Source organism: Cetorhinus maximus, chromosome 13 (assembly GCF_964194155.1).
Source record: "Cetorhinus maximus chromosome 13, sCetMax3.hap1.1, whole genome shotgun sequence".
NCBI classification, from domain to species: Eukaryota; Metazoa; Chordata; class Chondrichthyes; order Lamniformes; family Cetorhinidae; genus Cetorhinus; species Cetorhinus maximus.
In genome coordinates this window covers 79,910,605-79,927,917 of record NC_135891.1, presented here as the reverse complement: position 1 = coordinate 79,927,917, position 17,313 = coordinate 79,910,605, and the positions used below count along the sequence as shown (strand labels likewise).

Sequence of the window (17,313 nt, the reverse complement as noted above, 5' to 3'; positions counted from 1 at the left end):
GGATTTAAATACAATGAATAAATTTGGAATTGAAAGCTGTTCTCGGTAATAGTGGCCATGAAACTATTATCAATTATTGTAAAAGCCCATCTGTTTCACTAATGTCCTTTAGGAAGGAAACCTGCTGACCTTACCTGCTCTGGCCTACATGTGACTCCAGACCGCCAGCAATGTGATTGACCCTTAAATGCTCTCTGAAATGGCCTAGCAACCTGCTCAGGTGTAGCAACTAGGATGGTCAACAAATGCTGGCCTTGCCAATGATGCCTTCATCCCACAAAAAAAATATATTTTTTTGATTTCTAGATGTTTTTCTATTTTCTCATTAAGTAAAGATTCCATTATTTTTGTACTGCTGATGCTATGTTGACTGATCTGTAGTTCCCTGGACATATTCTATATCCCCTCTTAAGTATAGGTATAATGTTAGCTATCCACCAGTCCGCTGGCACTACACCTTTTTCTAATGGATTATTAAATTCAGTATGCCTATAGTGCCATTGCTATCTCTTCTCTAGGTTCTTTTAAAACGCATGGTTCAATCGGTTCTGGACCAGGGATTTTATCCTCTTTGCATTAGATTAGGTTATTTCATTCTTCATGGGCAAGAACTTTGTATCTGTAGAGCTACTGTAAATGGAGCTTTGGAAGCCTATCACCCTCTTGGGATTGCATACTGCACCACCAGCTGCTTCCTACATGGCCTGTGTGGCACACCATCTTGAGAAAGGCATTTGTTCGCGTTGCTGTCCCCTGTGAGCACTGGAAGCAACTGAAATGGTGATATCATGATACCACACAGCCCAGCAGCTAATGTGATACCCATTTTCCAAAGTTGGGACCAGACAGGTCCATTCAAAGAATTTGAATGTCACTCAACAAAGTTCAAGCATTAAGTTGAAGGAGGGACCCAGTACTAGTGTTATTTAAAAGGGTCAGGCATCCAAATTGCAGTTAAAGTCATTTTGGAGAACTGTGTGAAAGAACTTAGGAGTGTTTTTGGAGATGTTGTGGTGAGTTCCTGGATTTGGCAGGGAGTCCTGTTGCATCCTCACAGGGAGGGCAGAAGGGTCGGTGGCTGCAACAGCTATGGGGACAGGAGTGCCTCTGGGTCTCTAGCACAATAGGGAGATAGATGAAAGGCTGTGGAGAGGGCAAGCATTGCGCGATGCCCTCTGCCAACTTGGAGCTGAACCCCTCCATGGTCCTTGATAGTGACAGGAGGCTATCTGTTAGGCCAGCCAATGCAACTAGTGCAGTGTGCGTGCCCGTCAGCACGTTCCTGTCTGCTGTCCTATTGAGGTCCCCATCTGAGTCTCATGGAGCAGAACTTGTCCACGACCTCACCCTCTGATTAGCTGGCAAAAGAATTATCCTTTCACCCTGGCCTGGTTGCAGCCCACTCATGACCGGTGACTCACCACATGTTAATCCCAACTCCATACTAGCCCCACTGTGTGCAGTGCCTGTATCTGGGCTGGTGACTGCAAGCATCAGATCAAGTGACAGGGCCTTTTCAGCGCTGACTCTCTCTTCCCCCCGAAGCTGTTGTGGCTGGGCAGGTGGCAGTTCTTGAGTGTCTGAGTGCAGAAAATCAGAAAGTAAATGTTGGAGTGAGAGTAGAGTGGGGTGGTGGGTGGGAAGCAAGAGATTCATGTTCACACCATCAGCAGCTTGGACATCATGCCAGATAGCAGGATGAAGGTGAGCTGAGAATTGAGAAGGGGCAAAAGGCAAGAAGATACTGTCATCCTCAATATTCTCAGATAATACGGGCTCTGTCAACATCAGTTCCATGATGTGGAGAACTATCTCCTCCATAGGGCTCATGAGATGAATGTGCTCTTGTCCCCCACTGCTCCCTTCTACTTTGTTTCACCTTTCCCTGCAAGAGAGAGGACAGAATGCCAGTGATTGTGCAGCACTGTTTGGGTATTGCGCCTGCCCTAGCTAAATAGCTGGAGATATGTGGAGGCAGAGAGAGATGCGTGTGAGCCTGGAAGCATTGGTCGGTGTTGAGGATGAGGGTGAATAGATATTAGGCCTGAGTCCTAAGTGCCACAGAGTACTGATGGGTGAGTGATGAGCATGTGATGCATTGAGCAGGTGAGAGGTTGGTGGTGTGGCGGGTATGCGATGTAATGTGAAGATGCAGTCACTGACCTTGATTACCCATGTGAGGTCATTAGATGTCTTGTGCTGCTGCTGCCAGTCTTTAGGTCCAGACCTCCATGGCCACCTGCTCCCATTCCCTTCTGAGGGTGGTCCATGAGGTTCTCCTGGCCTCTTGTAAAACCATGGTGTCACCTTCTATCTACCTCCACCACTCTCAGACCTCAGGTGTTGCATTCCTGACCGTGGATACCCCTTTCTGCTCTAATTAGGATTGCAGCAATAGTATTTAGAGGCAGAACCTTGTCATTCAGTGTAGCTTCCCTTTAAGAGGGACAGACTGTCTTTAAGAACAGGAGGCTGGCTGCACCATGTGCCATCAGCGAATGCTGCTTGACCCCTGCTGAGCGTAGAGGTGGCCAGCAGTGTGCGAGACACTAGGCCCTATGCTATAATCAGGTAAATGAGGAGGCAGCACTAAAATTGCCGTTCATTGGAACTGGCACAGACAGGTTATGAATCATGACCCTGTGCCAGAATAACAATGCAAACCTATTTTTAGCCCTTATCTTTTTATCTGAAAAGTGATTATACCATTAGTTGTATTCTAACCCTTCCCTCAACCATGTGAAGTTCCATATTGCCTAATTTTTAAAAAAAATGATGTTAAAACCTCTGTCTCAATAATCTTATGTGGTACAGCACTCCGTGTTCTATGTAAAAATATATTCTCCTCACCCCTACTGAGGGTTGCCAACCCTCCAGGATTGGCCTGGAGTCTCCAGCAATTGAAGATCAATCTCCAGGACACTGCTGTGTGCAATCCTGGAGAAAAATCATCAGGATGTTTTTTTCATTTTCTTTGAACATTTCTCTTTTCCAGGTATAAAAATATTGAAAATTTGGTGGGGGGAGGCTGTTTGATTGACAGTCAAACATCATTCAATTGGGTAATGGGTCTTCTTGCTTTCCAATTCGCATAGGAAGGCAGTGCGTCACAAGGATGGATGTGTTGGACGACTAATGGCTGGAGTGTGGGGCAAGTCACGTGATGAAACCTCCAGGGATAAATCCCTCCAGGGATTTTAATCACAGTTGACAACCCTATCGTCATGCCTGTAATGATGAATTTGTGTACCCTCATTACTAGATCACCTACCTGATTAACATGAAAATCCCTCTCAAAATTTTGGAAACTGCATAACCTTCTCTCATGCTCCTCCTCTGATGACTGCACTGTCTCCTTTGCTCCTCCTCTCAGGACTGCTCTTCTCTCGTAAGAAGACATAAATTTTCAACCCTGTCACCCCTCATCCTGTATCTCAGGATTACAAGTGTCAGGATTTAGACTTGAGAAGTTAAAACCCTTGGAAATATTGAATATTACATTTTTGGATGCATTTTGGATGCAGGTAATGTAAAAAAAAATAAAGGGGAAGGATTGTCTCAGTGAAGTAACCTGGGAAAGGAAGGGTAGGGAATAAAAGAGAACTTCCAAATACTGGAACAATACAGAAGGTTCATCAGCATATGTATTTAGAATCAATTACCATTTCATAGCAGAATTAATCTGTAATATCTTCTCTGTTGATAAGAACTGATCTTCTGTTTACTTCCATCACTTTCTGGTTTTGCTTCCTATATCGTGACTAATCTAATGGTCTCTTGGTCAGCCTTCTGTCTCCCACCCTAAGTAAGCTTCAGCTCATCCAAAACTCTGCTGCCTTTATCCTACACTAAGTCGCACTCACTCCTCATCCCTACATTTAGTAAACATTGGTTCTCAGTCTATTAAAATTGTCATCCTTCTATTAAAATGCCTTCCCAGCCTCACTTCTCCCTATCTCTGTAACCTCCTCCAGCCCTTAAATATTCTGAGATCCCTTTGTTCCTTCAATTTTGGCGTCTTGTGCATCCCCCACTTCCTTCGTTCCACCATTATTCCACCTTCAACCCGTAATCCTTGGAACTCCCTCCCTAAACCTTTTTCCCTCTCCACCTCTCTTTCTGCTCTTAAGGTCCTCCCTACTACCTACCTCTTTGAGCAAGCTTTCAGTGACCTGTTCATGTTAATTCCAATAATTGTATATAAGAGAAGAATGAACCTGAAGCTAGTCAAGCAAGTTTATTCTTAAGACTCATCAGAATGACAGACTCCCAGTTCCTATTCCCCCAGAGTGTTACAGCTGTACCCATTTATAGTCCATCACCTGTTTTAACAATGCAATTGTCATAACAATGTAATTGCCAGTCAACATGATTGTTATTGGACCATGACAATGTAATTACCGATACATTGACAGTTCTAACATATCTACATGAGACTTGGGGCAGAATCTTCAGTTCGGCGAGTGGGGGGCGGGGCCCGCTTGCCGATGCGTAAAATGATGCGCGGTGACATCGGGCGTGCATCCTGACGTCACTCCGCATCATTCAGATCTTCTGTTTGGCAGGCGTGCACCGGAGTTGGCTGCATGCCCGCCGAACTGTCAAAGGCCTGTTAAGGCCATTTAAATTCCAATTCAAATAATTAACAGGGCTGCCCGTCCAACCTTAAGGTTGGTGGGCAGGCGAAGAGCCCAGGCGGCCTTCACATTTAACATGAAACCTCATCCACGGGCGGGTTTCACGAGGGTTTTTAAACTTTAATAAAATTTTTCCAAAAAAATTCATAGACATGTCCCAGCTCATGTGGCACTGTCACATGAGGGGACATGTCTTAAATTTTCTTTTCTTCCTTTATTTAAACTTTTACATATGAAATTAATCTCCCTGAGGCAGCTCCGTACCTCAGGGAGATTTCTGCGCTCTTTCACGTGCATGCCTGTGAACCACCTTGAGACATTTTAACCATGTTAAAGATGCTATATAAATACAAGTTGTTGTTATATATTAACTTACAGCCTGGCTAATAGGAATTATGAGGTAAATATGAACAGATCGCCATGATTTTTTCTGTTTTTAATCTCTCAGATAACTGGAACTCTGAACTTCTTGAGGAAGGGGGACAGAACATTCCAGCACTATCTACTCCTAATAATTTCCTCACACTCACTGTCAAGGACTTACTGCTTTCGAACACAAGTGAAATGGTGAGGCTGTGTGTGTCCAACACGATTAAGTTGCTCCAAATGAATTTCTATAACCTGGCGGTTGTGTCCTTTCTTATATTTGACTTATGTTCGATTTAGTTTTTAAGTAAGTTTGAGTGAGAAATTAATCGCAACTATATTACTGGCTATGAGGAGAGGATGGGCAGTGGGATTAGTTTAGCAATGGTCTAGCCCAGAGCCTGCACAGACATGATGGGCTGAATGGCTTTCATCCAGGCTGTAAGCTATAATTATAATAGTCTGTGCTACCTCACAATACTTAGTTCACCACTTGTTCAATCTGGATCTAACTAGTTACCTAATTGATACATTGTAAAATACTTCTTACTTAAGCCTGTTAATAAATGTTCCTATTTAAACTGAGGTGAAATATTGCTATCCAATGGAAGGAGAGAAAAGTTATAAACCCTCATGCTGGACAATGACAGTCCTTGGGCTTGATTTTGTTACCTATGCTCTTGTTAAAGCCAGCCGGTCTCAGTAGTAACCTTGTCACTGAGTCACAAGGCTGTGCATTCAAACCTCACTCCAGAGACTTGAGCACATATTCCAGGCTGATCCACCAGCGCAGTACAGAGGAAGTGCTGCATTGTCAGAGGTGCCATCTTTCAGATGAGACAATGAATTGCCCTCTCAGGTGGATGTAAAAGATTCCATGGCATTATTTAAAGAGCAGGGGAGTTTCCCCTGGTATCCTGGCCAATATTTATCCCTCAATGAACATCTTAAAACTAGAAGCAGATTATCTGGTCATTATCACATAACTGTGTGTGTGGCAGTTTACTGTGATTGGCTGCTGCATTTCCTACATTACAACAGTGATAAAACTTCAGAAGTATCAACATCAAGCGTAAAGCGCTCTGAGATGTCCTGAGGTTGTGAAAGGTGCTATATAAATGTAAATCTTTCCTTTTGTTCTTTGCTGCAGTAACTTTGCTGTTCCCTCTTCGTGTTACATATTTATCACAGACTTTCATTTCCTTCTGTTTTTTGCAACACCAGCACAAGCCACAGCCACAGCTGCACCAGGTCCGGGAGCTGGTGCTCAACGAAGATGAGAAGAAGTTGTTGGTGAAAGAAGGGGTCACGCTTCCTTCGCAGCTGCCTCTGACTAAAGTACGCTGATATCTAATTGTTGCTTGTGCTGTTCAAACCAGAGCAGGCTGGTACTAACTGGAGCGGGGGTGGAGTGGACCAGAGCAGGGGCGGTACTAACCAGGGCAGGCTGGTCCTAACCAGGAAAGGCCAGTGCTATCTGGAGTAGGCTGGTGCTAACCAGAGCAAACTGGTAATAACTGAAAGAAGCTGGTAGTAACCAGAACAGGCCAATGCTATCCGGAGGAGGCTGATGCTAACTGAGCCGGTGTGAACCAGGGCAGGTGCTATTGTGGAGCTTTATCCTTTATCTCGAGAGATCTAGAATACAAGGAGTGGAAATTATGTTATAATTAGTGTTCTGGTTTGAAGCCATTCGGAGTGTGGTATTTAATTTTGGACACCTCACCTCAGGAAGATCTTGGTGGGTGTGCAGTACAGATTCACCAGAATGATACCGGGGCTATAAGGGTTAAATTATGAGGACAGGTAGCATAGACTAGGCTTGTATTCCAGTCAGTATAAAAGGTTAAGGACTTATCTAATTGAGGTGCTAAAGGAATGAATAGGATGGATACAGAGGAGCCCTCTCTTCTGGTGGTGTGGTGGGGGGAGCAGGAGCAGCCCAGAACTTTGAGGCTTCACTTAAAATTAGAGCTAGGCTATTCAGGGGTAATGCCAGGAAGCCATGGGTAGAAGTAATTCTCTTCCCCCCAAAAGTTGTTGAGGCCAGGATGGGTGTTGGCGGGGGGGGTGGTGGTATGGTGGGGGGGGGGGGGGGGGGGGGGGGGGTGCGGCGGGGGGGTGGAGGGGCAGCAGGGAGAGGCTGGTGTTAATTGAAGTGTCAAAACTGAGGTAGGTACGTTTTAGTTAGGTAAGGGTATTAAAGTGCTATGGAACCAAGGTGGGGAAAAGGAATTAAAATACAAATCAGCCACAATCTAATGGCGAGCAGGCTTGAGGGGCCGAATGGCCAATTCCTGTTTCGTTAAATGGCGAATTGCCTATCTCAGCCGTGCCGTGAGGTGAGGTGCTTTGCCACAGATGATTGGGAAGAAAACCGGATGGAAACAAAAAGAAAATAGGAATTATATGACACATCCAGCCATATCCGGAAAGGAAGATGGGATCAGGTTTTGGGTTCCGATCTTTCTAGCCAAAATCCAACTGGAGCATCGGCCTGTCTTCTCTTTTTTTTTCAGTTGGATGTGAATTCCCTGACATTTCTGTGTTAGTTTTAGAGAAATTAAAGATCCCTTTCCTCTATGGCCCTTCTGGTGGGCTTCCCAGCATTGAAACAGGCACTGGGGAGTGTGGAGGGTCCTGGGGGTTGTGTTCAATATCAGCGTGTGGAGTATGAGGACATGGATAGGAGGGGAAACAATAAAAATATTGAAAACTGGGGCCAAGAAGGCCTATGGACAACAGAGGAATCTGTCTGAGTTCCTTTTTAGGTCCGCACTTCCTCAAGGTAACATGGCAGCGATAGATGTTATAGAAGGCAGACCTGCTGAGTATGTGTTAGTGAAATGGAATAGGCCAGGCCCTTTAGTGCTCATTGGTATAAATTCAGGGCCATAATCACTCCTATAGTATTTTGAATCAGAACCTTCTGTCCCTTGTTGCTGAGGTAGGGAACCATTTTCTGCCACGCCCCAACCTTATACAAAAAATAAAGTGGATTTTTATTTAAGGTCTTTTTTGCTCTCTGTAGATTTAGACAGAACCATGGCCATTATGTCACCAAATACTCATCTGCCCACCCTATACCCAAAAGATCCACTTTGTTGCAGGCACACGTTCTGTCTCAGCCTTTGGGTTGAACTCCTTGCCTGGATACTGAGAATATGGTGGCCAGGGATGGTGCAAGAGAGGATTGTTACACAAAGTATCTATGGTTTCATTGCTCCCTCTGAAGGTATCAATCACCTGATTTTTTTCCTTCTCTTCCATTAAAGACTGGAAGCCAGTTCCAGGCTGATTGTTGCCAGTTTTGTGTGTCCACCTAGAAAATTCCCCCTTCCTCCCTCCCCCCATTCTCTTCCCCTCTCTCTCACAAACACACACACAAACACAAACACTCTCCCTCTCTATATCTCTTTCTATCTTTTCCTCACACACTCTCTCCTTGTTCCCCTTTCTATCTCTATCTTTCTCACACATGCTCTTTCCCTTTCTCCCTCTGTCTCTCAAGCATATCTTCTTTATTTTTCTTTCTCTCTTCTCGTTCTCTCTCCCACACAACATATTCTCTTTCTTTTCCTTTTTGCTGTTCCATCTCTCTCCCTCCCTCCCTTTCTCTCTGTTTCTCTCCCTCGCTATCAGTAGTAGTCTGTTGTCAGTAGTAATTGAACCAGAATGTGAGCAGATTGGATGAATTAAGTTCTTTCCCCTTCTCAGCAAGAAGAGCGGATTTTAAAGAAGATCAGGAGAAAGATACGGAATAAACAGTCTGCACAAGAGAGCCGCAAGAAGAAAAAGGAGTACATTGACGGCTTGGAAAACAGGTGAGGGACAATGTTATAATGACACCTGACAGAGTGGTACAGGGACCCGCCACTGGCTCTGTGCTGATTGGCTAATCTCAGTCTACATGGTGGTGGAAGGGCTACGACTGGGGCAAAGGAAGAGGGAAAAAGATGTGGTGGGGAGGGTGAGGGGCTGGGCAAAGGAAGTATAAAGGAGAGTGTGTGGCAAAGCCGTATTATCCTTTAGGCACATGTTACAACCACAACCGATGTTATTTGCTGAGCAAGTCAAATCCCAGAGAGAAACGTGTCTTACTGATCATAACTTTTTTTTTGTATTTTGAAAATGAGGGGAAACTACTGATCCCAGAAGCATAGAGCCCCAGTAACACTTTTAGGGTTTTAAAATTAGAAGATTTATGAAGAAGAAGAAAAAAAACTTAAAAACACAAAAGTAAAATTACACAGTTGAAACAGTCTTACAAATTATTCCCCCACAAAAAACCCACTTGGTTAGAACACACAAGTAAAATACCTGGCAACAGTTCTCGTATAGACTTTTTAACCATAAAGATCCAGTAATATTATCCAGGGCAAAAACTGCTGCTACTTTAGTAAAGTATACCACACAATTTCTCATGCTCTTCCACTCTGATGTGGAAATCCGAAGGAAGTTCAGAACCAGACTGCTTTCTGGAAACAAAGATTTCTCTGGCTTGAAACTGGATGACTGTTTCAAATTCACAACTTCTCTGAGCACAGAGCTGGTCTCAGGGCATCTTTCCCACACAGCCACCCCAACTCAACTAAACATCTCCCTTAAATATCATTTTTTCCCTTTCATCCTAGATTACATTGTCCTAAGCACCTCTTTGAACTCAACTTTTCCAAATACAAAAATCTTTCCTGTCTTCCTATTGCCTCCGCTTACAGGTCAAATAACATTTAATAACCTTCCTATGTTTACTTATGAAACCTTTGTAAGTTATAAAAATCCCTTAAACTCCCTTTGAAATTTAGCAGCTGGAAAGTCAAATCTTTATCTATCACCTAATCCAAATTTTAAAAACCAACTTATTTACTTATAATTCCAGCTTTACCAAAGCCTTTCATTACAAATGCATGCATCTAGCATCTTTACCTTTCATCTCTCGATTCCCACAGACAAGCTGTCTTTACTAACATTTCCCCAGTTTACTTACCGATGGACACACACACACACCCACATAGCCTTCTTTACAGAATACTGCCATATTCACAAAAGTATTAGAAAAGTTAACATCCACCTTCACAGTACGTCATTCAATGTGTGTCCTTGGAATGCCAATACAATAATAGAAGTGCAATTCAATGGTGATCAGAGCGGCTTTCCCCAACACCTTCTCAGCCTCCAATCCATCTCTACCATTTTGAAAGGCAGAAATATGACACCTGGGGGCGAGGGTTTCAAAGAGATTGGGGCAGAGGGCAGCAATGTATCCTGCCCCACTTTACTCAATCTCCGTCTGTGTCAACTCAACACTTAATAATTGGCACAGGGCGGTTAAGGCCTTTGTAGGAAAATCATTGCGAGGCCAACAACCGAGTTGTTCCCCAGTGGCGAACCATGCCTCCTCTGTTTCGTGTTCAAAGACAGCAGTGCTTCTTAGTGTCCTTCACAGTGTGAGGTCTTTACTGAACTTATGTAAAATGGCACCTTACAGAGAGATTTCCTCAGGGCAGAGGTCACATGACTACAGCAAGCCAGATAGTACATGTAGTGACGTTGCATTTCAAAACCCGAACATCCCCCTTTCATATTGAACAAAAGGCACAAACATCCCCTTTTCCTAATGAACAAAAGACAAATTTGAATGCATGATCATGTGCAACTGTGAATTATCCATTATACACCCACTATTCTCATGCATTAATGGCTGTTTGTTCTACTAGTCAATCTCTGCCCCTGCATTGCATACATAGTCTTTAAACTGTGCAGGTCTCTTAATGGTACGTGTGCGTGTTGTCATTGGCTATTCGTCTGTGTGATGCTCTTTGTCCGGACAGTGTCATTTCCATGGCACTTGTTGTCTTGGTAATTGTTGTTGTTCCATTGCTGTTGTTGGAGACACATGGACCTCTGGGATTGATGGTTGTTCTGTACTCAGTGCAACTGGTGAGATCCCTTCTCCCTGAGCGGCTGATTGTGGTGAAGGAGCCGTTTTGGTGGGTGTTCGTATATGCCGGTATACTGGTCATTCACTTCCACTGTGTATGATTGATGTGACGTTTTCTCTATACATTTCCCAAGTCTCCATGTGGGCTGATTCCTGTGGAGAGCTTTGAAGGTTTGCACCTGACTGGCTCTCCAATGTTCAGCTTTGGCAATGGTTTGGCAGCCTTGTCAAAATGAAACTTAGCTTTCTGCCATTTCACCTTGATTTTTTCACTCATGTCTGTTGCTACTTGTGGGGCAGAATTTTGCCCTTGGTGTGTGGGATCGGCGGGGGAGGCTGGAAAGCCGACTACTGCCCGCGATCGACAGCGCACTGTGATTTCACGCCGGCGGGCATCATCGCGTGCTATTTCACATTCGGTCGGGTCGGGCGCGTGCCCACCTGCCGAGCTAAAAATTCTGGCCGTGGTTTCAGTTACCTTTTTGTTATTGTGAGTGTAGTTTGTATGTGATGTGACATTAGTTTTTGGACTGGACTACTTTCCATACTTTCAGTCGATGTGTTTCTCCACTCGAGTATTGCTTTGTATACACCTGTGCTGGATTTGCTCGATTTCTTGATTCCTTCTGATTCCTTTGGCGACTTTCACTGCTGCTCCAACCTCGCCATTCAACTGGGGATAGTGTGGAGATGATGTGTAGTGTTGAATTTCCCAATCCTTTGTGAAATGGCTGAATTCTCCACTCGTGAACTGAGGGTCATTGTCACTCATCACAATGTCTGGAATGCTGTAACGACTGAATTGTGCTTTCAGGTATTCTCCTATTTCTCCTGTAGTTGTTGAAGTCAGCTGGTCTAACTCCCAGTAGACAGAATAGCCGTCTACAGTGACAAGATAATCAATTTCTGCTATAGTGAAGAGGTCTACTCCCAGCTTCATCCATGGTCTATCTGGGATGTCATGCATCATCAATGGCTCTCTAGCTTGTTTAGTTTGGTACTCATGATAAGTGTCACACTGACTGATGTGGTCCTGAATTTCATGGCTCATATTTGGCCAGTAGAGCACCTCTCGCCTTTCTCAGACTCGATTCAATTCCTTGATGGCTTGCATAGATGAGCTTCAGCATCTCTCCTCTCACCTCCTTAGAGATGATGATTATTTCCTTTGTACAAGATGTCACCTTGGGCTGTCGATTCATCTCGGTCTGCCTGATATGACCGCATGTATGCCTTTGATGCTCTCAGGTCATCCTTTCAGCATTACTTCTTGTAGCACTTGGAGACTTGCATCTTGTTCAATGGTTCGCTTGATTTGAGCAAGGCCTTTGTCTGTAAAATTCAATGTCTCTGCTGGGCTGATGCCTTTCAGATCATGTCGAGCTGCTGCACATTGAACCTGGGAGATTTCATCTTCTGTTGTAGCATCCTCAACATTCTTCATGGGGAATGCCATTCTCAACAGCATGTCAGCAATGTACATCTGTTTTCCTTGCATGACTGTCACGTCCAGATCATTTCTCTGTAAATGAAGTAACATTCTTTGCAGACGCTTTGAAGCAGATAGTAGCGGTTGGAGAAAAATGCTTTGACGTGGCTCATGGTCAGACTCTACTGATACTTTGTCTCTCCCAAGCAGGTATTGATGAAAATGCTCACAAGCGAAAACAATAGCCAGGCACTCTTTCTCAATCTGAGTGTAGCGTCGTTCAGTTCGCGTTAGTTCCCTGAATGCAAATGCAACTGGTTGGCCTCACTGCATTAGGGTTGCTCCAAGACCTGTCTCATTGGTGTCAGACTGCATGCACAACCATCAGTATCTCCTGAACAGTGTCAAGAATGTAGTTATAAAGCTGCTGCTCTCATCCAGCTTCACTTGCCAGTAACCATCCTTTGCGTCTAGGGTAGTAAAGAATTTTGCCTTAGCAAGTTGCAGCAAAGTTCATTCCATGGTTGGCAAGGGGTAATGAGATCTCTTCAATGCTTTATTTAGATCTTTGGGTCCAGGCATACATGCAGCTCTCCAGAACAAAAATAAAAATATCTGGAAAAACTCAGCAGGTCTGACAGCATCTGCGGAGAGGAACACAGTTAACGTTTCGAGTCCGTATGACTCTTCAACAGAACTAAGGAAAAATAGAAGAGAGGTGAAATATAAGCTGGTTTAAGGGGGGGTGGGACAAGTAAAGCTGGATAGAGGGCCAGTAATAGGCGGAGATAGCCAAAAGATGTCATAGACAAAAGGACAAAGAGGTGTTGAAGGTAGTGATAGCTTCCAGGTTGTTTCACTGCTACCATGCTGCTAATCCAGTTGTCACTTTCTTGATTACTCCCTTCTTTTCCAGTCCTTCTATCTTGTCTTTTAGGCTTGACTTGAGGGCAGCTGGAACTCTTCTCAGCAGATGCCGAATTGGTCTTACGCTGTCATCTACTTCTAGATGATATTCTCCAGTTAGACATCCCAACCCTGTAAACACATCTTTATACTCCTGTAGGATCTGTTTGGCAGTCAATGGTTTTGTGTGCTGCGACACGTTGTAAATCTCTGTTGGCACATTCAGGGTTACCAGTCCAAGCTTTAGACTTGCTTCAGCTGAGATGAGTGACTGTTGCACCCATCTATGATCTGAAACTCTAGATCTTGCTTTGTGCCATTGCATTGGGCTCCCAGACTAATTTGTCCTCTCAGTATGAGTATTGTGCCATTATATAGCCTCAACCTTACTTACGAGGTCTTCATTTTTGGATCGTCATGTTGAGCTACTTTGCACAGGTCTGTGAAGGCCATGATTTTGCATGACGCACCAGTGTCTATCTGACACTTCTAGTTTTCTTGATACTCTCCTGTGGTCATTGTTGTAACAGTTATAAACCATTTATCACCTATAGACTTGACAGAACCGACCTTTGGCTCGTCCATCCTACCTGGGATTAAAGGACATGACCTTGCACGATGATGCCAGCTCATTTGAATATTTATTCAGCGTTGCGCTGGAAGGTGGTGAACTTTGTTGGTGGCGGGGACAGGACTTCCTGGGCCAGCAGTAAATGATCATTACAGGGCACATTTTGGGAGGGAAGGTGGATGGGCCAAGAAAAATTTGCTCTTTGAGGCTCAGAAATGTGGTTGCATGTCAGAATAGTCAAATTTGGTGGCCCTCAGTGGAAGGTCAGGCCCACATACAATAACAGCAACAACTGGCATTTATACATCAGCTTTAATGTAGTAAAACTTCTCAAGGCGCTTCACAAGAATATTATCAGAAAAAACTGATACCAAGCCACATGAGGAGATTAGGACAGTTGAGCAAAGGTTTGGCCAAAGAGGTAGATTTAAGGAGCACCTTAAAGGGGGAAGGAGAGGGAGCGGTAGACAGAGAGGTAGAGATTGCCCCATTGGACAGCACAAAGAAAAAAAAAATTAAAAGGCATTTGTTTCTCTTCTATATTCTCTTGTTTAAATTCTGTTTATTTTAAATGGACAACTGGCTGGTGTGATAAAATGGCACATGATGGTAGTTCTGGAAGTTTCTGAGCAGTTTAAAAATGCACAAAGGCTAACACATCAAACCCCTGGAACGTAACAATCCTTGCATTGTATAAACATTCCAGCCAAGCCAACACAAGGAATGATAGATGAGGTGTCTGCACCAGTCAGCTAGGGACAAAGCTATTTGTGACACCTCATCTCCAGCATTGTGCTAATGGTTTGACAATTACCTGCTCAAAACACAATGGGTTTTAACAAGGGGCCTCATTAGCTGAAAAGCTCGACCTGAAACCACCTGTCACGTGACCAAGACTTGAGCTGTTTGAATTGCTTTAACTATCCACCTTTTGGGTTTTATCATCAGTTGCTGTTTAACTTCAGAAGAGATAACAGGATTCTAGGCTATAGCAGCCTGCCTCTGACCTCCGTCGCTCTCAAAGCCTGGTCTCCAGAAAGAATCCTGCATTTTGCCTACAAAGCAAACTAATTCTCAGATTGCAAGTATACTTTGCTGCATCTTCACTTGCCTCAGCCTTCAACCAAGCTCCTAGAAAAAAGACCAGGACTTCTGCCAGACAAAGCCAACTGAAAGAACCTTCCTTGGGCAGTGACTTGCTGGACTTTGGACTCATGTGAAACCATAGCTCTTACTTTTATCGTGGCCTTGGCCCTGAACCCCTTTCTTTCCCTTTTCCCTCTTTTATTGTATGAATGCAAAAAAGGGCAGAAGTTGCAAAACCCCTTCCCACGTTTTGTGTGTGTGTGTGTGTGTGTGTGTTTGTGTAAAATAACCTACCTCTCTTATTTTACCTTACCTTGAGTTTGCTGTGGGGTTATTTAATAGAGGATTGGATCACTCTGAAACTGAAGGGTTGGGGAAAATACACCACCGCTTATAATGGGAGGAACCAGAAATCAAAACACCTTTCTGTTTATGGACGGGAAGTGAGTGGAGAAATCGGGGCTGTTTAAATAAATCCTCCTCCTGTCTGTAACAAGATGGAGAGACCGAGGACATAGGCAGCTAAAGGAACATCCACTAGTGGTGGGGCGCAGGAAATCTGGGGATTCATCAGAGGCCACATTTGAAAAATTGTAGAGATCTCAGGCTGTTGAAGGACACAGGAGGTCACAGAGATAGAAAAGGGCAAGGCAATGAAGAGATATTTTAGCACAAGGAAGTGAATTTTAAATTTGAGGCATTCCTAAGCTGAATCAATGTTGATCAGTAAGCACAATGATGGGTGGATGGGACTTGATGCAGGATAGGGTACAGACAGCAGAGCTTGAATGAGATCGAGTTCAAGCAATGTGGAAGAATGAAAGATGGCCAGGAGAGCATTAGAATAGTCAAATCTGGAGGTGACAATTGCATGGATGGGGGTTTCAGCAGCAGATTGGAAAAACAAGCATTTATGATCTCCCTATGGCTCCACGGCAGTGTCCAATGCACCAGGCCCTAAGTGATTGGGTATTTTTCAAGCACACCCACCACATTTTTGGGAGCATAAGGCATTGTAAATGGGACTTTGAGCCTTGTACCTGCTTCCAGCAGTGGAAGCCATTCTCATTCCCTTTTCCCATGTCCAACCATTGAGACACAGAGCAGGCCTCAGGTCTGAGTCCTGGTGCTCGAAGCACTACATCATCAGCCTCCAATCAACCAAACAACTTGTGAAAGGAACTGTGGCACAAAACATCTTCTAACTTGGTAATCTCACCCAGGAAAACAAAGACTTGCATTTATATAGGGCCTTTCACAACCTCAGGATATCCCAAAGTCAATTGACTACTTTTTAAAGCATAGTCAGTGCTGTGATGTAGCAAACACATAAGTCAATTTGTGTGTAGCCAGCTCCTACAAGCAGCTATGTGAAAATGACCAGAAAATATGCTTTTGTGATGTTGATTGAGGGATAAGTATTGGCCAAGACACTGGGGATAACTGCCCTGCTCTTCTTCGAAATAGTACCATGGTAGCTTTTATGCCCACCTGAAAGGGCAGATGGAAACTCGGTGCAATGGTTTATCTGAAAGGCAGCACCTCCCATAGGGGAGTACTGCAGCTGGAAAGCCAACCTTGATTTTTGTGCTCAAGATGGCCGAAGGATAGCCAGAGTGGGAGAGGCATGTGTTGGATGCTCTTCTGAGGTGGAGCTTTAGGCACATGGTCAGCCAAAGTAGATGAAGCTAGTGCGTGCTCAGATCTTGGATATATTCCACTTACAACACTGTTATATTCTGTTTACTCAGTGCTCTCTATTATATTTAGCATACCCTATGTTCTCTCAGAACCACTGCTTTTCTCTTTCACTTTCAGGATGGCAGCCTGCACGGCCCAGAACTATGAACTGCAGAGAAAAGTCATCCGTCTGGAGAAGCAGAATACGTAAGTGATTTCCACTGTTAATGTCTTGTTAATTACATTGTTAATGTAATTGTTAAGGCTAAGAGAAACAGGTGATGAGTGTTAATTGTCTTTGAGCACACATAAATAGTGGACAGCTGGGACACTGGGTTGTGTGGGAGGAGAGCTGTGAGACTGAACAAGCCCATAAACTCTCTCAATATAGAAAAGCACTGTGTCTTGATTTCAGCTTCACCAATTGGCTTGGAACCTATGAACATCCTCTGTGGAAGGTGATGTACAGCACCAAACCAATGCTTCAGTATATTTGGAAACAGTGTGACAGTGTAACCCAGCTACTGGTATTCCCATCCAATACCAAAGCTGATCTTCTGTAGACTAGGGAATTGTCTAACTTCACTAGAAAAAAATAGTGAGGGCCAATTGTGCTAATGAAAAATTTTGATTGGGCTGCATAAGAGCAGAGGCTAGGAAAAGTTGTGAGGCTGGGAAGGGGGAAAGAATTGTGAGA

At 44.0% G+C, this 17,313-nt stretch overlaps 1 protein-coding gene across 1 annotated transcript in view; it reads left to right on the top strand.

Annotated features, from left to right (window-relative positions):
- The window catches only part of LOC144688740 (cyclic AMP-responsive element-binding protein 3-like protein 3), a 61,655-nt gene that overhangs the window by 37,997 nt on the left and 6,345 nt on the right, over window positions 1-17,313 (top strand). The window contains exons 4-7 of the mRNA XM_078555636.1: window positions 5,086-5,204; window positions 6,228-6,341; window positions 8,721-8,827; window positions 16,755-16,823. Of these exons, the coding sequence (XP_078411762.1) occupies window positions 5,086-5,204; window positions 6,228-6,341; window positions 8,721-8,827; window positions 16,755-16,823 (409 nt within the window). The remainder of the gene's footprint in view (window positions 1-5,085; window positions 5,205-6,227; window positions 6,342-8,720; window positions 8,828-16,754; window positions 16,824-17,313) is intronic.